The sequence below is a fragment of the Chelonoidis abingdonii genome, chromosome 7 (genome assembly GCF_003597395.2).
Source record: "Chelonoidis abingdonii isolate Lonesome George chromosome 7, CheloAbing_2.0, whole genome shotgun sequence".
Taxonomy (NCBI): Eukaryota; Metazoa; Chordata; order Testudines; family Testudinidae; genus Chelonoidis; species Chelonoidis abingdonii.
In genome coordinates, this window is record NC_133775.1 from 6,392,580 (window position 1) to 6,418,245 (window position 25,666).

The 25,666-nt window shown below is 43.7% G+C and overlaps 1 protein-coding gene across 2 annotated transcripts; it reads right to left on the bottom strand.

Annotated features, from left to right (window-relative positions):
• Positions 1 to 32: 32 nt before the first annotated feature.
• On the bottom strand, positions 33 to 22,147 carry ATPAF1 (ATP synthase mitochondrial F1 complex assembly factor 1). Of its 2 annotated transcripts, XM_032805063.2 has the most exons (8): positions 22,011 to 22,147; positions 19,991 to 20,041; positions 19,231 to 19,293; positions 17,839 to 17,889; positions 14,975 to 15,022; positions 11,024 to 11,119; positions 4,825 to 4,932; positions 33 to 1,324 (listed from the first exon to the last, which is right to left on the bottom strand). In XM_032805063.2, exons 1-8 carry the CDS (start codon positions 22,089 to 22,091, stop codon positions 1,130 to 1,132), a joined length of 693 nt encoding a protein of 230 aa, XP_032660954.2. In that variant the 5' UTR covers positions 22,092 to 22,147; the 3' UTR covers positions 33 to 1,129. The 2 variants fall into 2 exon arrangements, with proteins under 2 accessions (XP_032660954.2, XP_074923690.1); XM_075067589.1 differs by lacking the exon at positions 14,975 to 15,022 and having other exon boundaries at positions 22,011 to 22,146.
• Between the last annotated feature and the right edge of the window lie 3,519 nt (positions 22,148 to 25,666).

The window sequence follows — 25,666 nt, forward strand, 5'->3', positions numbered from 1 at the left end:
TGCTTGTAAGCTCCTTGCAGGAAAGGTGCTAGTTTCACCACAGATCACCAAGGTTTATTAAGGCAGACTCACTTTAATTGCTGCTCGGTTATATCATGTGTGATACATTCACTTCAGTGCATACGAGTTATCCCACAGTAACCCTGAACAGAATCACAAAGCTCTGTTCCCGACTATTTTTAACGTTGTGTACAGTGTCTTTCCCAAATGATAAACGAAAGCTACATTTTACCTTTTTGAAATGCTGACATGTTTAATAGCTGTCTGTCTAGATGGTATCGGACAATAAACTAATATGATCTCTAAAACTATTTTAATTATCTGCTGGACCACTGTAGAAAGTCCAATATGCAAAAAGAAACCCCTGTTTATCACATCCTGTCATCGGTGAAATGATTTCCAGTACCATGACCTAACAGCTGGGCACCTGAATGAAGTTCATGTCTCAATTAAAAAAACTGACGTTCCCAGAGCCAAATCTAAGTCAGCTGAGTGTTTTTTTGTCCTTAACTGCACTAGCATAGACAGCAAAGTGTGTCTATATGTAGGAAATCCCACATGTTAATCAACAAAGAGGAGCCTGATCAGATGCATCAGATGCATTATCAGATGCATTATCTTAGATGATCAGATGCATTATCCTTTTACTGCTGGATGAAAGAGAGGAATTTACAATCTTCATACAAGATAAAAAGCACTGACCCATGCAGTTATAGTGGAGGGCAACTTCCAAATAGCTGTTACTGAACACAAACATCCTTTGTGCTCTCTCTCCAGTGGCTGACGTATTCCCGTAAGTAGCCTCCCTACTCTCATTTGATTTATCATTTCCAAAGGAATACCGCACTCAGGCATAAGGTATTGAAAGAGCTGTTTTGATGAGGTTGTGTTAAGGTGCGTCGTTCCCATTCGGCCCTAGTTAGGCTGCCAAATTTCCTTGCACTGATACAAAATAGTCAGGGGTGAATATCACTCCCTGAATCTTTCTTTTGTCCAGATCAACTCTGTAGCAAACAGGCCCCATATAAAAAGTGGAGTTTGCCCCCAATTTAAAAAACTCTCGTGTCAAGGACCCTTTCCAATGAGTAATTTCAGTTGCGTCTGGCCCAGATGCTGTGCAAATCAGGCACTAGGCTTCGTCAGAGTCCCATCTAGGTCTCAGTTCTCTTCCAAGTCCACTCTGCTCAAGCTCTGCTATAACTGCCATGTACTTAAATTCATTAGGGCTGTGGTTGAAGGTCTCCACTAATCCATAGGTCTCTGGACGATCCGTCGCATAGAAAAGCTGTACCTGATTGGCTAGGCACTGAGCTCCAGGGACATTCTGTAAGGTTAAAAAAAGAAAAGAAAAAGAATTTATCAAAATAGCAAAAGCAGCAGTTCTGACATTAAAGTAAGTTCCCCTTTCAAAAAAAGCTCTGCGGTTCCTGAAAAGCTGCACACAGATCCCTCTTCAGTCCGCTTCTGTTACCTTAGCAAGCTTCCTGCTCAGCTCCTAACTCTATACAAAGTTCTAGTTTTTCAAAGCTCTCCACAAGCCTGATCCATCTTCTCACTGAACTACTTACTTCTGTGCTGTTCCTACTAAACTTGATCTCCTTATAGCTCTGCATTTCAGGAACCACAGCTGCACCACCTCTCTCATGCTCCGTTCCCTCCCAGACTCTGAATAAGTTCTCCTTAACTTTCCCCTCCACTCCTTGTCAGACTTCCTCCGTAAACATTTTGCAGTAATACTCTGTATTAAACACAGCTAGGCAAAGAACTCATAACAAAGTTCTGAGCAACACAGTTTTTATAGCCGTATAAAATTCTGTCAGTTAGGGATGAGATTTTATTTTATGGATATAGTTATACCAGTACAACCCCTAATGTGGACAGAGTTATACTGGTATAAAGGTGCTTTATACTAGTAAGGCTTATTCCTAGGGTGGCCATTCACAGTCAACTAGACATTCAGGTACTTCAGGGAATGGTATAGTCCTGCCTGCCCACCATGATCTCGCATGCCTGGTGGGTGGAAGGTCACCCCGCATGGTGCATTCAAGGTCACACCAGAGAGGGTGGAGTGGCACGCTCTTAAAGATGGTGTTCCCATTCAATACCAGACAAAACCATGTCTGGTTTTGTCTCAATGCTAAACATAGGACAAACCACCCCAAATGAGGACGGTCTGGTTCAAAGCTAGACAAGTGGCTTCCCTACTTATTCCCCTTCCCATAAGGGAGTAAGCGATACTGGTGTAAGGAACCTTTACATTGGTATAACTGCACCCACGCTAAAGTACCGCTTTAACTAGACAGATAAAAGTGAGAGTGGTTCAACTCCGTGTGCAGACATGCCCAAAGAGAACAACCAATTTCACCTGTTTGGAAACTATAAGAGACCGGAATTTCCTCAATTTTATTAATCACAGAAAATTATTCAAAATGTTCCACTTGGCAGCAGTTATTCACGAATATCCAATAGCCAAGCTGTGCTGGTTGATTCTGATTGGACTTCAGGGTCACATGCCTCAGTTTCCTGACTGGATGAGTAACTAATAATCAAGCTTAACCCATAATTAAGGCCACACTGGGTCAAACCAAAGGTCCATCTAGCCCACTATCCTGTCTTCCAACAGTGGCCAATATCAGGTGCCCCAGAGGGAACGAACAGAACAGGGAATCATCGAGTGATCCATCCTCTGTCATCCATTCCCAGCTTCTGGCAAACAGAGGCTAGGGACACCATCCCTGCCCATCCTAATAGCCATTGATGGACTTAACCTCCATGAATTTATCTAGTTCTTTTTTGAACCCTGTTATAGTATTGGCAAAGAGTTCCACAGGTTGACTTGTGAGTTGTGTGAAGAAATACTTCCTTTTGTTTGTTTTAAACCTGCTGCCTATTAATTTCATTTGGCGATCCCTAGTTCTTGTGTTATGAGAAGGAGTAAATAACACTTCCTTTTTTACTTTCTCCACACCAGTCATGTTTTTATAAACATCTATCATATCCCTCCTTAGTCGTCTCTTTTCCAAGCTGAAAAGTCCCAGTCTTAATCTCTCGTCATATGGCGGCAGTTCCATCTATGTTGCCCATAGCATGGTCTCTGAATTAAAATTCCATTTCCCTTGAATATTCTCCAATTTCCACACTTACTATTTCTATGAACATTTGTGACCCAGGAACTTCCTGGTACCAACAGACAGAGGCCACAGAGGCCACACAGAGTTTTACAGTGATCCCGTGTCAGATGTCTGCATAATAATTCACTGAAGGGTGGCATATGAGGTCTTTACCGAGATCCGACAGCCCACTGGACATCATAATCACTGTGAAATGTGTACGGATAATATTTAAGGAGATCTATGTCTATACCGAAAATTATGTTCTTAAGGCAGGTAACCAGGATGTGACGCGTCCCCAATAGGTTCCTTTCATAGCAAGAGAAAACAGACGTTTCTCTCTCTGCCTGGTTATGTATTAGTGGGCATTGTATGTCTTACAGTGGATGCCTGTTTGTATAGTGAGCAAAATGCTAATAAAGAGATTGTGAAATGTTCAGAGAGGCCATTTACAAAAAAAAACAAATAGCAGCAGGGGATCCTGTTCACGAGTAAAGACAGTGGAATGAGGATATAAAATTGGTTCATAGAAACACTATAGAAGGCAGAGAGAGATGAAACAAATTTGTTTAAAAATTCATACAAGCATTCACTGAAAGGTTTTTATTTTGAGTATTTGCCTCGCTCTAGTATTAAGATATAATATACTTCTATATAATATAATTCACAGACAAAACTTTGGTAACGGAGTTAAAATTAGAAATGTGTCAATAACAGAACATTGGGGTGACTGAAAATCAACAAATATCAGAGGAAAAGAAAATGTGCATTACGGTAAAATGTCACAATTTGTTTTGCCAGTTTGTGGAAATGTGGAGGTAAAGTATCTACGTTCATAGATTTTAAGACCAGAAGGGACCATTAGATTATTTAGTCTGACGTCCTGCATAGAACAGACCACAGAATTTCATCCAGTTACCCCAGCACTGAATCCGATAACTTTGTTTGACTAAAGTACATCTATCAAAAAGGCATCCAGTATTGATCTGAACACTTCATGAGATGGAGAATCCATCACTTCCTTTCACAGATTGTTCCAAACATGAAACAACCTTAAACTCTCGCTCTTTAACAGCCCTCCTCTAATAAAGCATTCTGCACACATGCTATTCATGTTATTGGCAACGTGAGTCCCATAAGCTCATTACATGTACTACGAGAGCTATCCAAGTGGCAGTACATCCTCACTCAGGGGAGGTACGGGAAGGCACAAGGAAAATCCAATGCCGGCTTAAAAAAGGGGCCTCCTGATTTGTCCATCTGCATTAATTTTAAGAAGTGTGTTTTAACATTGCTGGGACGTGCCAACGTTTTATTATTATTCTTTAAATCCCCTTCCCTAAAAAAGAGAAATGGAGACTCCAAAATTCTGCACTTTTCTGAATTATCCTTCTGAATTATTCTAACGTCAAGAATGGGCTGGCGGGGGGGGGAGAATTAGACATGGCATAAACTACAATCATAGACACCCAGTCTGCAGGCTTTGGGAATTTCTCCGCCTTTCCCTAAGTTAGTTATTCAATGGATAGCTGTAGATTTCATTAAGCTAATCGCTTTAGAGGAAGGATGGAAGAACAGCGCTTTTCATTCAGAAAATCACCTGATCATTCTGCTCAGTGTGGCTTTACAGGACTTAGCTTTAATTGCTTTTAAAGAAATGCCAGAGTATCAGATCTTAGCAGAACACTAAGGAAACAATAAGGGATTCTCTTACCAGGAAACGGGAGTCCATTTCGGCTGTCATTAACACTATTCCCTTTTCCTTCTGGAGTTCAGGATAATGGTACAAGATCAACTGGCTAGCGGCAGTTTCACCTCGGGTCTGCAGGAGATGAGAGAGAGACTTCTTAAACTAGAAAAACCTCTAGATTTATTGCATATTTAATAGTCTGCTAATAAAGAATCTGAATATCAACGGCGTGCATAGACTCACTCATTCAGAGTCTCCCCACTGTCCTCCTAGCAAGGTCAAGGAGAGGCCGTTTTAATTAAGAGTCAATTATTTGCACTTCCATGTGTCTGTAGCCAACAGATTCAGAGTTTAAGGCCAGAAGCGACGATTAGATCATCTAATCTGACCTCCTGTATAGCAGAGACCATTATATTTCACCCAGTTATTCCTGTATTGAGCCCAATAACTTGTGCTCAGCTCCCGCATAACTTCCAGAAAGGCCCCCTGTTCTGATTTGCAGACAGCAAGAGATGAAGAATCCACCACTTTCCTTGGTAGTTAGTGATAAACCCTAGAAACACTCTCTGATAAAAATGTGTGCCTTGTTTATAATCTGAATTTGCTGGCTTCAGCTTCTAGCCATTGGTTTGTGTTCTGCCTTCCCCAACTAGATTAAAGCACTTGGTAATACTTGGTATTTTCTCCCTGTGAAAGCCTGTATATCCTGTATTCAAGTCATCTCTCAGTTGCCCTTCTGATAAGCTAAACAGATTTGAGCTCTTTAAATCACTCACAGTGAGGCATTTTCTCCAGCCCGTGAATCATTTTCTCTCTCTCTCTTCTGCCTCCTCTCCAATTTTTCAACATCCTTTTTAAAAAGTGGACCCCATTCCATTACTCAGGCGTAGTTTGACCAATGCCACATGCAGAGGTAAAATCCTTTCCCTGCACGCCTCCTTACTACTCCTGTTTACACATCCAAGGATCTCATCAGCCCTTTTTGCCACAGCATCACACTGGGAACTGAAGGTGAATTGCTTGTCCACTATGACCCCTACATCTTTTTCAGGTCACTGCTTTCCAAGACAGTCCCCATTCCGTAGATATGGCCTGTATTCACTGTTCCTAGATATATATCTTTGCAACTGGCTGTATTAAAGACATTTGTTTGAATGGGTCCAGTTGACCAAATGGCTCTGTTCGACTACTTTGTTCTCCTCATTATTTATCACTTTCCCAATCTGCGTGTCATCTGCAAATTTTATCAGTGGTGATTTTATACTTACTTCTAGACCACTGATGAAAACGTCAGGCCTAGAACTGCTCCCTCTGGAGCCCCACTAAAAACATCTTTATTTGATGACGATTCCCCATTGAAAACCACTTTTTGAGATTTGCAGTCAGCCAGGTCTTAACCCATGTAATGTGTGACTTAATGATACTGTACGGTGCTAATTTTTAAATCAGACTGTCACAGAGCAGCAAGTCAAATGTGTTACAAAAGTCTATGTCTGTTACATCTACTAAGTTATCGTTATCAACCACACTTGGCATCTCCTCAAAGAATGAAATCGGGTGTCTGTGACAAGATCTATTTTCCATACAACCATGTTGACTGACATTAATTATCTTACAGACGTTTTGGAGCGTGAGCTTTCGTGGGTGAATACCCACTTCCTCAGACGCAGGTAGTGGAAACTTCCAGGGGTAGGTATATATATGCTAGCAAGCAAGCTAGAGATAATGAGGTTAGTTCAATCAGGGAGGATGAGGCCCTGTTCTAGCAGTTGAGGTGTGAAAACCAAGGGCAGGAGCAACTATGTTCTGATAATGGCAAGCCATTCACAGTCTTGTTTAGTCCGAGCTGATGCTGATGTTCGAATTGCAGATGAACTGAAGCTCAGCAGTTCTCTTTGAAGTCTGGTCCTGAAGTTTTTTGCTGCAGGATGCCACCTTAAGGTCTGCTATAGTGTGGCCAGGGAGGTTGAAGTGCTTACAGGTTTTTGCATATTCCTTGATATCTGATTTGTGTCCATTTATTCCTTTTCCGTGTGACTGTCCAGTTTGGCCGATGATTACATAGCAGGGCATTTGCTGGCATTTTGGGCGTATATTTACATTGGTGGACATCCCGTGCACATCACCCGATCCATTGTCTGCTACAACCAAGCCACTGAGTACAACCCATCTGCTCTAACCTCTCAGACGAGGCCAACACCTACAAATCTCACTCCAACCCTTCTCAAAACTACAATACCGCACGAGGAAATAAGAACAGATCAACAGGCCCACGTTCGTCAGAAGCCTCCTACTGCATACAAACCCAAGAAAGAACCACAGGACTCCACTGGCCATCACATACAGCCCCCGCTAAAACCCCTCCAACGCATCATCAGGATCTACAACCCATCCTGGACAATGATCCCAACTTTCACAGGTCTTGGGTGGCAGGCCAGTCTTGCCACAGACAACCTGTCAACCTGCAAACGATTCTCACAGCACTGCACACCTACCATAGTACTCTCCTCAGGAACCAATCCATGCAAACAAACCTCGATGCCAACTCTGCCACTATCTACACCAGCGACACATCACAGACCTAACCAGATCAGCCACCATCACTGGTTCATTTCACGCTGCACGTTCCCACCAAATGTAATCATACGCCATCAAATGCCAGCAATGCCCCTCTGGCTATTCACATCGGCCAAACTGGGACAGTCTCTACGGAAAGAAAAATGGACACAAATCAGATATCAGCATGGCTAAATATTACAAAAACCTTAGGAGAGCACTATCAACCTCCCTGGCCAACACGATAAGCAGACCTTAAGTTGGCCTCCTGGGGAGCAAAAAAACTCAGGACCAGAACTTCAAGAGAAACTGCTGACTTCAGTACATCGTCAAATTTGCACATCAGCTCTGGCCTAAACAAGACTGTGAATGGCTTCCAATTACGAGAACCAGTTTTCTCCTCCTTGGTTTTCACCCTCTATGCTAGAACAGGGCCCCTTCCTCCCTGATTGACACTACAGACCTCGTTTCTCTAGCTTGCTTGCTAGCACTTATTATCTACCTACCCCTGGAGTTTCCCACCTACCTGCGTCTGAGGAGTGGGTATATTCACCCACGAAGCTCATGCTCCAAAACGTCTGTTAGTCTATAAGGTGCCACAGGATTCTCCGCTGCTTTTACAGATTCAGACTAACACGGCTACCCCTCTGATACTTGACACTAATTATCTTCTCATCCTTTAATTCTTTATTGATTAGATCCCATAATAGCTTTTCCATTAGTTTGCCTGAGACTGACACCTGATCATCCCTCTTTCCCTTTTGGAAACTGGCACATTAGCCCTCTCCCAGTCTTCTGAATTTCCCCAGTAGTCCAAGCTTTATTAAAAATTAACATCAGAGGACTAACAATCTCATCAGCCAGCTCTTTCATTACTCTTGGGTGCAAGTTATTTGGGCCTGCTGATTTAAAAATCTGTATCCCTAGTAGATGTAACATCCTTGGTCACGAATGGACTAGAAAGTACTTCATCATCCTCACGTGATAGGAGTACATTATCCTGCTTCTTTACAAATACAGACCAGAAATATTTGATGAGCACTTCTGCCTTTTCTGTACCATAACAGCTTTACCATCTAAATCTAGTAATGGGCCTATCCCACTGCTGTGATTTCTTTTGTTCTTAACATGCTTAAAACCTCCTTCTCATTGCCAGCCATTTTTCTCTGATGTTTTTAGCTTCCCTGATCAATTTTCTATCCTTCAGACTTTCTAATGTATATTGACTGCTATCTCCCCCTCTGCCCCCCGTCCCTTTTCCATTTGTTATATATTGCCTTTTTATTTCTGATTGCTGCCTTCACTTCACCACTGACCCAGGAATGGTTTTAAGGCAAAAATGTCCATTTTATTGATCGTGGAATCATAGCTTTCTGGCTATCTAACAAACTGTTCTTAAATAACTCAATTTTCATTCATATTTTTCTGTCTAAATTTTCCCCTCAATCAATTTCTCTGATAATTTGCCTCATCTTTGGAAAATTAGCCCTTTTAAAGCACCAAGTTATATATATTACTGGCTGGGATTTTCCTTTGTTTGCCCATACTGAATGTAATCAAGTCATGACCACTGGTCCTCAGGCAACGACCAGCTTCCAGTCCAGTGATTCATTCATCTTTACGTGTCACAATGAAATCCAAAATAGAGTTACCTCACGTTGGGGACAATACCTTTTGTGTTAGAAAAGGTTTATTCTAGGTAATAATTTAAGTACATAATATATAGGTGTCAAACTAATTGTAGAGAGAAGAGAAATTAGAAAGCCTGTCCAAAATGAACAAGAATAACTATGCTGGTATACAACAGAATTAAATCAGAGGGGTTAAAAGCCAGGGTCTTTATAAACATTTTATTTATGACTCAAACATTTTCATAAGGTGGTAAATACAGAACCAAGGAAATAATAGAGAACTGCTTAATATCCTCTATATTAAATTATATGATACCACTGAAGGGTCCATATACCTATTTCATCAAATTTATCAAAGTCACCATGAAGTCATCAGAATTGGCAACATTTTTATTACTTGAGAGTCAGAGGCATAGTGCCAAAATTGGAAAAACAATGGCAGTGACAATTTCCATGTCTAGGGTACTACTTTACGTCATATGTGATGTATTTACGGAATCCAATGCAGCAAATGGTCAAACGTGATCATTCAATTTTATGTTTATACAGCACATTTCATGCCCAAGGATCCCACAACTATTTAGAAACCACATACAGGAAACATGTCATCTGCTACAGAAATGAAGCTTTCTCTGGGGTCAAGCACATCAAATGTTTTACAGCACACATCACTCTACTTCAGTGGAGAATCAGAAGGGAATACCTTATCCAATTAAAAATGGAGAGGCCGTTTATAGTGTCAGCATCTGAGTGACCAATCAGGATTAGCTTCTATTTTCTTGCAAAATTTACCAAGGAATGTTTAGTGGCCAAAAACTGTCAGCTCTTTGGTTTCAAGTCCGAAAATATGGCACTTCCAGCAGTGCACTACCATCCTGCAGCATGGAGAAACTGATTCTGATCTCCTTTGTAAAGTGCTTCCAGATCTACTGAGGAAAAGTGCTATCTCACAGCTAGGGATTATTATAGCTGTACCTATAAGAGTGCATGTGCTTTACTCACAAACCCAATACTGTCCTTCGTGTTGAGGAGTTTACAATCTAAGCTAGACAAAGATCAGTGAGTGATAACAAAATGCAACAGTCAGGAGAGAAGCTTACGTTAAGTACATTGTTGGCCCTTTGGTTCTCCCCACACTTTTTAAACTTATTTATTAAAATATTTCAAAGGTTAAAGGGAACAAAATAAGGCACGATGGCGGGGAGGGGGGTGTGGGGGGAAGCCAAACCGGAAAGCAAATGTAAAAGAAGCAAATCCAGAAAAGACTTGAAGGAAGAGTGAGGTGTCTTAACACACTGGGTCTCAGGGGTGTTTTGCTAACAGATATAGTTAAAGAAAGCTTGTGGGAGGCGACAAACAAGGGATTAACGAGTTCTGACTCAGAGGAATGAATGTCACAAACTGAATCTTGGAGTCTCCCATCCATGTACTGAGCCTGCTTAGCCTGCTGAATCTGAAGCCTGAAGCATGTGGAACTGTAACTTGCAAGTCAGAAAAAAATCCCATGCATGGATTTTTAAAAGGTTGGGATGGTTTTCTGGACTCATATGCACAGGCTAAGAGAAGAGCAGTCAAATACGTCATGCATAAACTGATTGCTGGTGGGTGTGTGAAAGGAAACCTTGCTTAATTGAGCAGACTGACTATGAACAGGTTGGGTAAGGCTGCAAAACGCCAGAGCAGATAGACTAGTTGTTTGATCTAGTATGGCAAATCAAATGGAATAAAAACAGTTAGGGCCCAAGAAACTTCTGAGACAATTACAACCTCTTTCATTTACAACACCAAGAAGAAACACATTATCTCAGAACTAGAATGACTCATTTAAAATCATGCACCAGCACTATAAATGCTGCATTACATGGAGCTGGAGGAAACCAGGCAATAGTTTGCATGGTATTTTATGGAATGATTCCGCTGTGCAGGGTTTTGTAGTTTTGTTTAAAGATACATCTATGTCCAGATGTCACTCAGAGTCTAATACAGCTGGAGTTTCAAACCTAACCCTGGAGACTAATACAATAAAATACACCCACCTGAATGTTTATAAGCGCGGTGAAGTGCAGCTCTGTCCCTGACCACTGCCCCACAAAAAACTCATAGCCTTCTTTCCTTGGCAAAGCACATAGGAACTGCAGAGAAAAAGACAGTCAGCGTTATATGTGCTCCCAGCCCACGTCAGAGTAAATGGGCATTAGGGTGACCAGATGTCCTGATTTTATAGGGACAATCCCGATTTTTTGGGTCTTTTTCTCATATAGGCTCCTATTACCCCCCAAGCCTCGTTCCAATTTTTCACATTTGCTGTCTGATCACCCTAATGGGCATCCCCACTGCACAAAATGGGACCTAACTGGCAACCCTGATAGAAGTCACAGGAGGGAGCTGGTTATGGAGACAGAGCTTACGCCTTTTCTGCGCTGAGGGTGGAGCGCAGGGGACGTGTAGGCACACGCTGCCATGAAAAGCAGACTGTGCCCATGCTGTGGTGTGTAGCTACACACCACGCTGAAAGGGAGCTGCTAGAGCCTTTCCCTGCTGCCTACCTCCTGCCTGGCACCTCCCCACCACCAGGAAAGCCTTCCCGGTGGTGAGGAAAACACACAAAGGCTTGGGTTGAGCCTTACTGGCAGGGCAGCGTAGGGAAGTCAGCACTGCTGCGTCCTGTGTACTACCTGCTTTGTGGAGACAGCGGGCATCCATCTTCCAGGCAGATAACACACCGGCCTTACATTTCCTAGTAGATAGTTCTAGAAGCTCAGATTTTAAAGAATCATGACCCTAAACTTTACTGTGTTCTCAGAATCACTTGATTCACTGCCATAGGAGGGACTCATGTTTGGTAACAGCGTTTTGAGACATTTAAGACCGGACAGTGAACAGTACAGTACAATAAGACGGTAGCCTCGCACTCCCGACATTCTTGCCCTTCTCCCCAGATGTTGCAATGAGGGATTAAAGTCACAAAATGTCAGTTAAGGAGGCGCAGAGGCAAACGGCTTTCACACTAGTTTAGTTTTTCTAACTCTGTCCCACAGCAGCTTGAAAGCAACTTCTTCCTGGAGATTTCTGGTCTATTTGGCTTCAGAGGCTTTGCAGCTGTAACACTATCACACACAAAGAGAAAGGACTACTTGGGACCTGAAAGGGAAGTGAGACACCAGACCATGTGCTGATGCAGCACAACACAGACAAGGGTAAGTTATTTCCCAAACTCTTGATAGCCTTCACTGTGGAAGGCCAAATCCATTTGACCTTGCTCTCAGTAGATTAAATAGAACCCAAGGCATTCCTTACTAGTGAATCAAGTTGGTGCAGTCTCTTCCTGTCGAAACCACAAGAATATTCCTCTCCCAGAATCTAGCTACGCATGAAGCATTTCACTGCTGTCTTTGTGCAAACTGGGACTATGCTAGGCCATGCTTCATTGTACAAATTACTGTAAAGGCATGTACTTTACAATGGAAAACAATGCTATTAACCCAGCATGTGGGGAAATGCAGTCAGATAATGTTCTTACTCTTTTTTGTTGTTCTGTTCCTTCCCTCATCCCCCTGCTTAATCTCTCCAAAGCAACAGCACACTCTCTTGCACAGGTAGTATTTGAACAGCTGTGCACAAGGTACCAACACACTCATGCCGTAAACAACCGTTCCATAGCTTGGGCATTCATCTCATTTCTGGAAACAACTACGCTAAGCACCCCCACATGTTTAGCCTCTGGGTTGTCATCACACAGGAAGCACCATCTTGTACGTAATGAAGATAATTGATATTTACCACAAAGGTCATAGAATATAACAGGGTTGGATGAGACCTCAGGAGGTCATCTAGTCCAATCCCTGCTCAAAGCAGGGCCAACCCCAACTAAATCATCCCAGCCAGGGCTTTCTCAAGCTGGGCCTTCAAAACCTCTAAGGATGGAGATTCCATCACCTCCCTAGATAACCCATTCCAGTGCTTCACTACCATCCTAGTGAAATAGTGTTTCCTAATATCCAACCTAAACCTCCCCCACTGCAACTTGACACCACTACTTCTTGTTCTATCATCTGTCACCACTGAGAACAGCCGAGTTCCATCCTCTTTGGAACCCCCTTTCAAGTAGTTGGAGGCTGCTATCAAATCCCCCCTCACTCTTCTCTTCTGCAAACTAAATAAACCAGTTCCCTCAGCCTCTCCTCGTAAATCATGTGCCCCAGCCACCTGATCATTTTCGTTACTCTCCGCTGGACTCTTTCCAATTTGTTCACATCCCTTCTGTAGTGGGGCGGGGGGGGGGGGGAACAAAACGCAATAATCCAGATATGGCGTCCCCAGTGCCTAATAGAGGAGAATATTCACTTCCCTTAATCTGCTGGCAATGCTCCTACTAATGCAACCCAATATGCCCTTAGCCTTCCTGGCAACAAGGACACACTGTTGACTCATAATCCATCTTCTCGTCCACTGTAATCCCCAGGTCCTTCTCTGCAGAACTGCCACTTAGCCAGTCGGTCTCCAGCCAGGCCCTCCAACTGGCAGCTTTTTTATAAGGCCGCAGGCTCGAAGCTGTTGGCCTGGCTCAAAGCTCTCTCTCCAATCAACCACTCAAGGCCCACCTGAAACAAAGCACTCCCAATTCACACTTTTCAAACAACCAACCACACAGTCAGTCACTCCTAAACAAAATATCCCAGCTATGCACCTGAACACAAGCCCAGAATTACAAGACAGCGTTCCTTAATGGAACTAAAATTTAACTTCAGTGCAACATTAGTAACATTTTGCAGTGCATAACAACCCAATTTTGTCCTGAACGTCTTTCCCACAACCTATATCTCAAGATGAGTCACTGACACAAGTGATACCAGAGTATAAATTCTGTTAATACTAGTAGTGCTTACACAGCTTAACGTCCATCCAAGGATCTCACATCAGTTTAATTAACATTAGTTAACCCACAACAACCTTGCTACCTGGGAAAATGTGAGTATCCTTATTGTACAGGCAGGGAAACAGAGCTTAAGAGTCTTGCTTCAGCTTATATGAGTCAGGGGTTCAGCTGCGGGCAAAACCCAAGAATCCTGGTTTCCGGCCCCTTGCTCTAACTGCCTCCTTCAATAGTGCTGTAGGACATGATGGCAAATCATGTTAGCCAAAGGGCAAAACTACATTCTATTTGTCACAACATGGTTCTTCAGCATGGAGTTTGGGGCATGCGTCACGCGCTATGCACCCCCTTCAGCAGCAGGGTGGGGAGGGGTCGGGAACAATCCAAGAGAGGGGACTAAATCTGCAAAGATGCAGATCCACAGGGTGAACTTGCCATGTGCAGGGAGAGTCGGACGTCATGCAGCTGGACAGAAGCTGTCACACCTGTGAAGCTGCAGGACAGCTCCACGGGTGCTGTGGCCTGTAAAGCAGGATTCCATTTCCCATCCAGCAGCCGTCAACTGGGCTTTGTGAATGGAAGGGATCTGGTCCATCGTAGAGTGAAAATATTTAACACTTTCAGGCCTGCCACAACACTAGCTGCACTCAATTGAAAGACCCTCACTAACTTCAATCAAGCATTTAGCCATAAGGCTACTAAATTAAGAAAATACAGTAAGCAGCATAAGCAAAGTGGATAGTTATGCAGAAGTGTCAATAAAGCTGGCATACAAGGCAGGTTTCTCCAAAGAGTGGCATGCAGGCGACTGAACCACATGACACCTAGTACGGTGAATTTGGGGCATGTAGCTACATCTCCATCATCAAACTAAGCTTGGGAGACTGCCTGGTTGTAGAAATCCTCACCTATTATGCCTATACTGAAAGGTTTGACAGCCTGCTGTCTTCAACTGATCGTTAATACAAATATTTGATCAAGTGGCTTTTACCAATCAAGTTATGACAACTAATCTGCATAACAAAAGGTCAGAAGTTTATAAACTCCTACTCCAACTGCTGTCTACGACAAATCCATTAAAGCCGTATATGCACGCAGTATATATTACACTTACTGATGGACAATTCTGGGACCGCCTCCATATTAAATCGAACGTCTCTGCCTTTGGAGATGAAACAAGATCATTTAATTAACTTTTACAACATGAAAATAATGGATACACAGTTATTACTCAGTCACTCCATTAACCTTTACAGGGTTCAACCTGCATATACAGTCAGTCTCAAATATGTAAATATTAACAATTAAGCAACAGTTAGGCTGTCTTAATTGGTAAGGTTTGCAGAAATGAGCAAATGGAAAGTTATAGTTAGCTCAATTGCATAAGTATCATCAGCACCCCTTCTAGACAATGCAGTCCCTGGAAGCCAGTAACAAACTCTTGGGAGTTCAAAGCTTTTATCTCTTGAAAAATGTCTACACTTCAGAACTACACCACATTCTTTTTTCCCCCCAATATAGTTCCACTGGAATGCATAGTGGTGCTTTATGCACAAGTAAATAGGCAGGTTGCTGACCCATAGGAACTTACATTATAGATTCTCTTCTGCTCTTTATTACAGTACAAGCCAGATCATCATTCGAGTCGTACATCATATTTATCTTAATAAGTTATATTGTTCCCCAGAAATATGTGAGTTCCACCATGCTGCATAACCATATAAATTGGTTCAAGTGTTCCCCAATATCCCCTCCCTGCTGTTTTCTTTGCCCCTTTGTTCTGTTATGTGCTAATCTAGATTATAAAATCTTCAGAGCAGGAGAAATGTGCTGTTCAACTGTACTATGAATAGAGCTTTGCGCTGATACAAAATTTGTAACTGCATCTGATCCACAAAAATGGTGCGTGGATATCAAGTTGATATCCACAGATATGCAGGGCTTTAGATACAAAATTTGGATCCACATCCATCCGTGATCTGCAAAAATGGTGCGTGGATATCCACAGATTTGCAGGGCTCTAACTGTGAAGCTCCTAGCCTCCTTTTGGACATTGTACAGAGACATTTCAGCATCCAAAAAGATTGTTCCTCTTCTGAGATCTACTTAGCTTTAATTGAGACACATCTTATTGCCAACAACAGCAATCTCTTTAAGTATATATATTGTATTAACCCACAAACATTATGTTAAGAGGACATGAAGGTTGCAAAGTCAAGCACTCAAAAGTTAGGAAATGTCAGAATTAAAGTTTCTTGTGCAAGCTTAATTTGACCCCCTTGCACATATGCATGATCCAGTCTTTCATTACAGGATCATAAACCATTTTTTCCACGGGACCTCTGCCTCATCTAGTACACAGGATGGACAGTGCTCAGTGAATGAGCAGCTGTGATTAAGGTTAAGATTTTGTCACGGTTATTTTTAGTAAAAGTCATGGACAGGTTATGGGCAATAAACAGAAATTCATGGAAGCCTGTGACCTGTCCATGACTTTACTAAAGATAACCGGGGGGGGGGCAGGGCTAGGTAGGGTGGAATGACAGCAGGAGTCCCATGGGAGGGGGGACTGACCAGCTACAGGGGACAGACAGCCCCCAACTCCAGAGCTGCCTGCAGTTGCGGGGCAGGGGCACACAGTCCCGGCTCCAACCCCAGTCACAAGTGCACAGCCCTGGCTGCCGCCGCGGGCTGGAGGGGGGAGTGGTGCATGGTCCTGGGAAGCCTTGAGTGGAGCGCACGACCCCTGCTGCAGCCCTGGCCGTGGAGCAGGGGCCCAGGCTGCAGCCCCCACTGCAGGCCATGGGGCAGGGGTGCATGGCTCCGGCTACAGCCCCCACCGCAAGCTGCTGACAGCTGAAGCCAAAGAAGTCATGGAAGTCACAGAATCCATGACTGCCATGGCCTCCATGACTAAATCGTAGCCTTAGCTATGATGAACTGAGAACTATCTACATTATATTTTATTAATATGATACATGTCTTTGTGTTTGTTTTTGGTGGGTTCCTTGCTATGGAGTTAGATCAAAAGAGATTGTTAAAGAAACAAAGCAGGAAAGGGAAAACACTGGCCCAGATAAGGAGTTCCCCTACCCCCCCAAAGACAACAGCCAGGTTTACAGCAGTGACAGGAAGAGAGATTAAATCGAACAATAAGCCATTTCCAGACCAAGGGCCTAGAAATGAAAAACAGGGGGAAGCTGAATGAATTGGGAGAGGCTGCTCATGGGGTGTCACTGAAAAGCTAGGAGTGTCTAAGGCTGTGGTTAGCGGATGTATAAATCTACCCTGCAGCAGCCTGTCACACACTAACTGTCCAAATGGATCCAGCTGCTGCACATGAAAAGTTCCATAGTGCGCTTTGATCTGCTCTGCTTTGAAACACGGATTTGATCAAATTTGGGCACATTTCCTTGGGGACACACAAAGCTCACACTGGACACAAAAGCCACCTTACTACCAATTTTCAAGTCCTCGCTCCAAAGCATGCAGCAACAGAGAAAAGGTCGCCAGAATTTAACAACATGGGAAAAACCATACATTTTCCCCTAGACTCTTCTTGGAAATGGATAAACCATTTTGGAAAATTTCAGCCAGAACTATTCTCGTCTAACAGATCACTGCTCCACACTGCTAAGTGGGAGACAAGGGTTTGATCCCAGTGTTGCAGAAAGGATTGACACCACAGACATTAGTGGTTCTGAAAGTCAACAACTGAGAAAGTATGAAGACTATGCATGTAATATACACAAAGACCACTGGGATCCATGGAAGCCTAAGAAGCTTGACTTTCAAATTACTGACCTTACATGCAAAATTATGGCTGGTCAGCCTAGGAAGGAGACTGGGTTTAGAAACTTTACTTTCATTAAGTGATAGTTGTTACAAGCAACAGACACCTAGTGGAAAGGAAGCTTGTATTGCACAGCCTTTTATGCTGATCTTCGTGGTGTACATTTTGTTAAGGTAACTACTTACAGGAATAACTGCATAAACTGTATCCTTTGCAGAAAAATACTGCTTCCAGATCTGTAAGAAAGGAGGGAAGCCACATATGATTAACACCACAAACAAGCATCTAGCATTTAATATTAAACACCTTTAAAAATATTCATTTATCAACTAAACTTCGTTTGTAAGTACATGGGGGCAGGGGACGTTTTTCCATGTATTTTTGAAAGCTATCATCTCATATATTCTGTTCTGAGACTACTAGTATCAAATGATGCATATTTCAACCAGACAACTGCCATAAACAGAGGGGTCAGATTTGGTGGCCGCAGTTTAGTAATGGTGAGAAATGCTTCAGACCATGTGACTTTTCACAAACACAGCACACAAGCAAAAGATTATTTCTAAGTAAGCAATGCACAAGATCCTTCCCATCAGAAGACAGTACTTATATTTGTTATGAATCTCTGTATTTGCATAGTGTTTTGTTTCTGAAAATTTCAAAGCATTTGATAAAGTTCTTTTCATTATGCATACAGGAAAAGTGATTTATATGACCAGCCCAAGGCCACTACTAAAGTCAGTGACAGAAATGAAACCCAGACTCTCAAAACTCTTTTCTAACTGCTAGACAACACTGTCTCCCTATAAATCCTTAATACTTAATCAGAATCTTCAGAAGGGCCTTTAACATATGAAATCTTGAAGTGTGGTGCAGCCCTGGAGACCTGTGTGTACACAAAGTATCCTCTTATACACCATTGCCTCACAATCTGATGAGCAAACAGAAAAACTCTGCTTCAGTTTGGTTGCTTCAGAGATGTAGAATGGAAGCAGATTTTTAAAAAGACAAAAAGAGGAAAATAAATCTCAGTGCAATGCCCACAACTGTACCAGGGAAACAACCTTTAATCTTACTGTTTTTAATACAAATTTACTTCCCTCCCCTCCTCCTAAGCATTGTTAGTGCTAGTGAAAGGCACCAGACTGACAACCAGAGGGCTCCAGTTCTTGGGAAGAACCTCAGAATACATGCAGCATGGGCAACATTAGCTTCCCGCAAGATGCCCCATCAATGTGTTTCAACTCTGACTGCAGCTGATGAGCAGGCAATTCAGTCACCACACTTATCCAATTGTTGGGATGCTGTCAGTTGCACGGAAGGCAACTGTTGACTGATCAGGTGGAGATAGGAACTGCTGATCTACCCAAAAGGCGTGAAAGGTTCCATGTCACGTTACCTAACCCTGAGATAACTTTTATTTTTGTTTCTATTTATTTTATTTTTTTAATGTTCGGCTGAAAGAGATGCCTTTATTTTCACAATTCTTCTTAGTATGCATTCCAACCTCACACGCAGAATACCAAGTAAATTCCAGAATGATGCTTAATTGTTACATTTCCATGTAAGTGTATCACCTGTTTTATTTCCTCTGGTGTTTTCTCTTTCACCATTTCAACATTAAGTATTGAATCAAGTGTCTGCAATAGAAAGCACAGAATTCACAATGAAGGCAATTCACTGGTATGTTACACAGGACAAATCCAGGCTGCAGAAAGTTCAGAAATGACATCTCATTTAAACCATACCCTGGCACACTTAATTGTCAAAAAAATGGTAAGTTATAAGACAGCCCTACAATGAAAAGAAAAGGAAATATATACCGAGCTAAGTAACAGAGTCCATAAGGATACATGGTAAATGTCCGTTCCAGGAATCTAACTGCCACAAGACCCATGTGCTTTTTCCTTTCAACCATTACCTGCATGTGCTCTGTCAGTAGCTTTCACAATTTTAAATAAGGAGATTGCTGGCACTGAAATATTAACAGTCCCTCTGCCGCATCTCCTCTGATGGAACTAGGAGAGGCCTCAATAAGCTCTAAAGGGAGCTTAACTTTTTGTATCAATTTCTGTGTGCATTCAAGACTGATTCCCAGAATAGCACAGACTTCCAATATTTCACAGAGACAAGGATAGGAATTACTCTGGGATTTTAAGACTTCAAGACTACCCCAGCACTAAAAAACAATCCTAAAATGAGATATAATACAAGGAATTTCGGATTCTTGCATCCCACACAACAGCTGGCATAAGGATAATGCAGTGTTTAAAATTAATCTCCATGCTTGATTCACAGGCACATCATAGCCAGACATGGAGGTCCATTTTATCTTACCTTGTCTTTTGTGAATCCTTCCTTTGATGCCTTTGTGCCCAAGGCTTCTGCCTAAAATTAAAAATAAGCCTTGTTTGTTTTCATGTTATTTATACTGCCATATCCAGCAAGCATAATATGCCCACTGACAAAACCTTTCCAGTACGTGCCCTGTGAGTGGAAGTGAAGAAACCAAAGGATATACCTATGTAGTTAGTAACCTTGGTTGTTAAAGGGGCATTGACAAGGCCTAAAACTAGACCTACAGGTTTTCTTTAACATGAGGTCATACCCACTGCATTGATCCTCTGCGCTGTTTTTGAAGCATATAGGAGTATTACAAATAATCAAGAACAACAGAAATCAGAGAAGGAAATACCTGCTCAGATGCCATGCCCACTCTCATAGCTAATGAAGGATTGCCCATTGCTTCCAAACCTTGTCTCTTTTAAAGAACCTTAAACAAAGGAGATTTTAGCACTTTTCATGGCCCATCTACACACTGTTCACAGCAGACTGCTTTCTGTATTTGTCAGCAACTGTCTCCACCTTACCCAGTACAGAAAATTATTTAACTACTCATGTGGACAGGCCAAAACTAGTTTCAACCCCTTTAAAGCAAGCAAGTATATTCCAGATCTAGTAAAACAAGATTTCAAATCATGCTCACTGCAACAGTGGTGAAAATGAACCTGGAGAAATTGTAGCTACTAACTATTGGCAGCAATGGGTCATTTACCAGTATAAAATGGACATCGGAAATTGTTCTCCATATAAGAGATAAAACTGAAAATGCTTCCTATTACAGAGCCTCAGGTTTGCTCTGCTCACCCCCTTACTCCTTGCTATACCCCTAATTCTTCTCCCTTCTTGGTGTTTACAATTTCAAATACTTATAGGAAGATAAGTCTTCCTTTAGTCTCTGCCTAGCCAAGTGATATGTAGTTTTTTTATGAGCTGACCCAGCAAGGTATTTGAGCATAAATGTCCTCACTGACTTTAACAGGACCACTGACATACATCCTACTTGGGGCCTTTATCTTTCCCCACAGATCAGTCCCTCCAGGCTCTTAACCAAGCAGCTGATGATTTCCACAGTACTCAGACCTGAACTCCTGTACACGTCCACACAACTCAAACTCGTAAAAATGTAAAGTCCTAATGTGATCCACCCAATGCGTGAATGAGCACAATTTCAGCACTCCGCGTGTGGTGATTGGTGGTGGGTCATCTGGTGGAGCAGTCAGTATTTAAACAATGTTTCAGGCCTAACTGGGCTGGAAGAAGAAAAATTTTTCAGGATGGTAAGTGGTTTTCTTTTTAAAGGGTAATTTAAGGTTAGTCCTGTAACCCTGGCAGTGCACTTGAAGGCAATACAATCAATACACCAGACTAGACTGGGTAAGTGGTGCACTGATACTTCACATAAAGAAAAAATACTCTAGAATAATTAATTCTGCATTAGTCTTCATGCCCACGAAGAGAAGATGGGGTCCCTGGAAGGGAATAAGAAGTAAATATGCTTAAAATGCAATTAACTTAGATAAAATACTGGATTAGGACAAGTAAACATCAATAACAGGAGTAAATTAATGTAGCAAATTGATTTTGTAATTAATAATCAACTACTTAATCACTCCATTTTATTAATTGTTCAGCATCAAGTTGGGAAACGTCAGAGAGGACCTATAAAGGCCCATTCCAGATTGAATACTATTCAATAGTTTGTTTCATTCATAAAAAGAGAATGAAGGTGAGAGAATATGTCAACCGAGTTGGCCCTCATGGATCTGAGACTAATCACAAACACTTTGAATTAGATTCAAACACAGCATTTACTAACAGCAATATCACCATTTGGAGCAAGCACCTGTCTAGTATATTTGCAGTGAGCCTTGTACTTTCAGGCATCATATAAATAGCAAACAGGAACATTTTTAATTCCAGACAGTAATTCCCATTCCAGGATTACAGTTGTAAAAGATGACATTTTGAAGCTAATTTAAACACAATACAGAATGAAGTTAAAAATTGGTCTTGCCTTTTCTTCCATATATTTGATAAATTCCATTTGCTTGGAATGTCCCACTGGCTGCTTTTTCACTTCACTTCGTTTCTCCATGCGGGATTCAAAAACACCTGGATTGGATCTGAAACAAAACGGAGACTATTACTACTTTTGAGTGGCTACTACTGTTCTGGCATTTTAAAACTTAACTTTCCATAGCACAGATTTCTATTCTCAGCATTTCTCGTTAGAGCCCTGCAAATCTGCAGATATCAGCTTTATATCAGCGCACCGTGTTTGTGGATCCTGGATTGGATGTGGATACAAACTTTGTATCCGTGCAGGGCTCTATTTTCTAGTAGAAGAGGTAAATCTATTTACTGTTAAACTGATCACATTGGTGCCAATGATACCCACAGATAAATACATGCAGCCCATGTAGTCTAAATTGAGAGTTGTGTGGCCGCATTTTAAGGCTGAATTTGGCTTCAAACACAGATTATTATTTATAAAGACACAGCCCCGGGCATTTTACAGCACAGCGGTAGAACAATTTCAGACAAAAAATGTTCATCCAACCAGATCAAGGACACAGGGCTAGAACCCAGGTGTTATGTACAGCTGTACTTATAATAGTCAGAACCAAGGTCAAATCTCAGACATAAACTGTACTAGAGCTTTGCAGTAACTTACTTGAACATGCCCAAAAAGAACTAGATATCCTCTGGGAGTTTATGTCCATCTGTGGCTATTAGCCAGGATGGACAGGGATGGTGTCCTTGGACTCCGTTTGCCAGAAGCTGGGAATGAGCGATAGGGGATGGAACATTGGTGATTATCTGTTCTGTTCATTCTCTCTGGGGCACCTGGCACTGGCCACTGTCGGAAGACAGGATACTGGGCTAGAGGGATCCTTGGTCTGAACCAGTGTAGCCATTCTTGTGTCAAATGGCAGCATCAAATGACAGAGGTGTGATAGATTTGGGGTTTGGGACTGTCCATAAATTATATAACATATTTTTTTGGTGATTTTCAAGATCCCACTCCCCACCCCCTTGTAACACTTTCCTGAAAAAAAAAATGTAAAATCAGGACCACTCACCCACCCCTTTATGCATTACACAAGGTACCCTGCCTCCCAGACAAATATCACTTCTATTATTACAACTTCTCCCTAAACCCCCCTTATGTCAATGTCAAGCTCTATCTACTAGGTATTTATGTGCCCTCAACATCACTGTAATATCTAGAACTTTGAGAAACTCACATCCCAGACTATGTTCTGGAGGGTCTCATCTACCGCACCCGAGTGCTCCACAGCTCCCGCTGCACCTCATTCCCGTCAGAGCCCCAAACCCTCGCTGCTCCCCAAACTCTGAAGGCTCCATCTGCTTCCAGGAAACCCAAACTCTAGGCCTCTCCCAGCACCCCTGAACCCCAAGTCCCAACAAGCACCAGCTCCCCTTGTGTGCCATTACTCCTGCTCCCAGTGCTGTCAGAACCCCAGTGCCCGACTACTCTAGCCCCAACTCCCAGGGGTGTCTCCACCCCAGTAACTCCTCATCTCTCAGAAGTGTCCTCTCCCCTCAATGGCCCCCCGGGGTGCCCCCTCTTCCCCAGCAACCCCCCTCTCCCAGGGGTGCGCTCCTCCGCAGCCCCCTCCATCCCAGCGACCCCCATCCCCCGGGGGTGCCCCCCCTCCGCGGTCATCTCCCCTACTGACCCTACTGCAGCCCCCTCCATCCCAGCGACCCCCATCCCCCGGGGGTGCCCCCCCTCGGCGGTCATCTCCCCCACTGACCCCCCTCCCCCGGGGTGCGCTCCTCAGCAGCCCCCTCCATCCCAGCGACCCCCATCCCCCGGGGGTGCACCCCCTCGGCGGTCATCTCCCTCACTGGCCCCGCTCCTCCCCCGGGGTGCGCTCCTCCGCAGCCCCCTCCATCCCGCGGCCCCCGCACCGCGCCAGCGCTGGATCTTTCAACCGTACCGCCCGTAGAGGGTTCCCCTCCAGGCCGGGCTTGCCCCCCCCGGCGGCCCGCGCACCGCCGCCAGCAGCCGGAGCTCGGGGCGAGAGCAGGCCCCAGGGCCGCAGCACGCCCGGCTGCGCACCGCCAGCGCCCCCCGGTACAGGCCGGACACCTGCTGCAGAGCCCCCGCCATCGGCTCCCCGTGGGCCCCCCACATGCAGCGGGTCCGCCTCCAAACCCGGCCGGCTCCGCCGCGCTGCCCGTACCAGGGTTCCGGGCAACAGAGGTTCCGGAGGGGGCGGGTTACGGGGGGAGAGCTGCGTTACACAGCACTGGGAACCCAGAGCTTAGCCACCCAACAGCTGGGTGGATCTGGGAGGTGGCTGTAGGGCCTCATGTGGATGCTAGGTGGGTGCAGGGCCCATGGGGCTGTGCAAGCCCCTTCTGCTACATGACTATCCTATTACCCAGTGATTCTCAAGCAGGGGTGCCTGTTCCTCTGGGGGTACATCAACCCATCTAGATATTTGCCGTGTTTTACAACAGGCTACATAAAAAGCCCTAGTGAAGTCAGTACAAACTAAAATGTCACACAGACCATGACTTGTTTATGCTACTCCGTATACTACACACTGAAATTTAAGTACAATATTTATAGTCCCGGGGATTTATTTTATAATTATATGGTAAAAAGTTAGTAATTTTTCAGTAATAGTGTGCTGTGACACTTTTGTATTATGTCATGTCTGATTTTGTGAGCAATCAGTTTTTGAGTGAGGTTAAACAGGGAGGGCGGGGCATGGGAAGGACACCATAAGATAAATCAGACTCAGAAAAAGGGTACAGTAGTCTGGAAAAGTTGAGAACCACTGCTGTTGCTCACAAAGTACACACAGTGGATCTGGGATAGAGTGATTTTGGGTGAGGGACTGAAAAATCTCTTCCCCCCACTGAAAACTACAGGGTTATGTCAGGCTGTAAGATTCAGCTGTAAAGGCTCCTAGCTGTATGATCAGTAAAAAGCCAGAGGCTTCTGCCAGGATAAGCCTGTGTATGGAGTGGAGGACGTGCTGAGTAAGTAGGCTTGGAAGATTTAGATCATCATCACTGGTAACTGTAAACAGGGCCAGCTTTAGGCTGATTCAGCCGATTCCTGGGAATTGGGCCCCACACCTAAGAGGGCTCTGCGCCTTAGGTACCTTTTTAATTTTTTTTTTTTTTTTTTACTTATCCCGATTGCTGTCTGCTCCAGGGTCTTCCATGGCCCCGTTCCCCTGACCAAAGCACCGGCGGGAGCTCTGCTGCCCCACAGCCCTGCTCTCCCAGCTGGAGCTCTGGCCGGAGCGCAGCAAGCCCTACCCTGCAGCCCTGCTCTCCCAACTGGAGCTCCAGGCCCTTTAAATAGCCCCCAGAGCTCTGGGGTAGCGGGGGGCTCCAGGGGATATTTAAAGGGCCGAGACTCCAGCTGCCTCTGCCACCTCGGTCCTTTAAATAGCAGCCGGAGTCCTGCCACCCCCATGCATTCCCCAGGGCTCCCATGGCTATTTAAAAGGTCCAGGGCAGGGTAGAAGCAGGGGAGCCCTGGGATCTTTAACCCCCAGAGCCCTAGGATAGCAGGGGGGGCTTGGGGGCTATTTAAAGGGCCAGGGCTCCAGCTGCCTCTGCTGCATCCCCTGCCCTGCCCGCACCAGCCCCACCCCCCCCAACTGCAGCCAGCTGTGC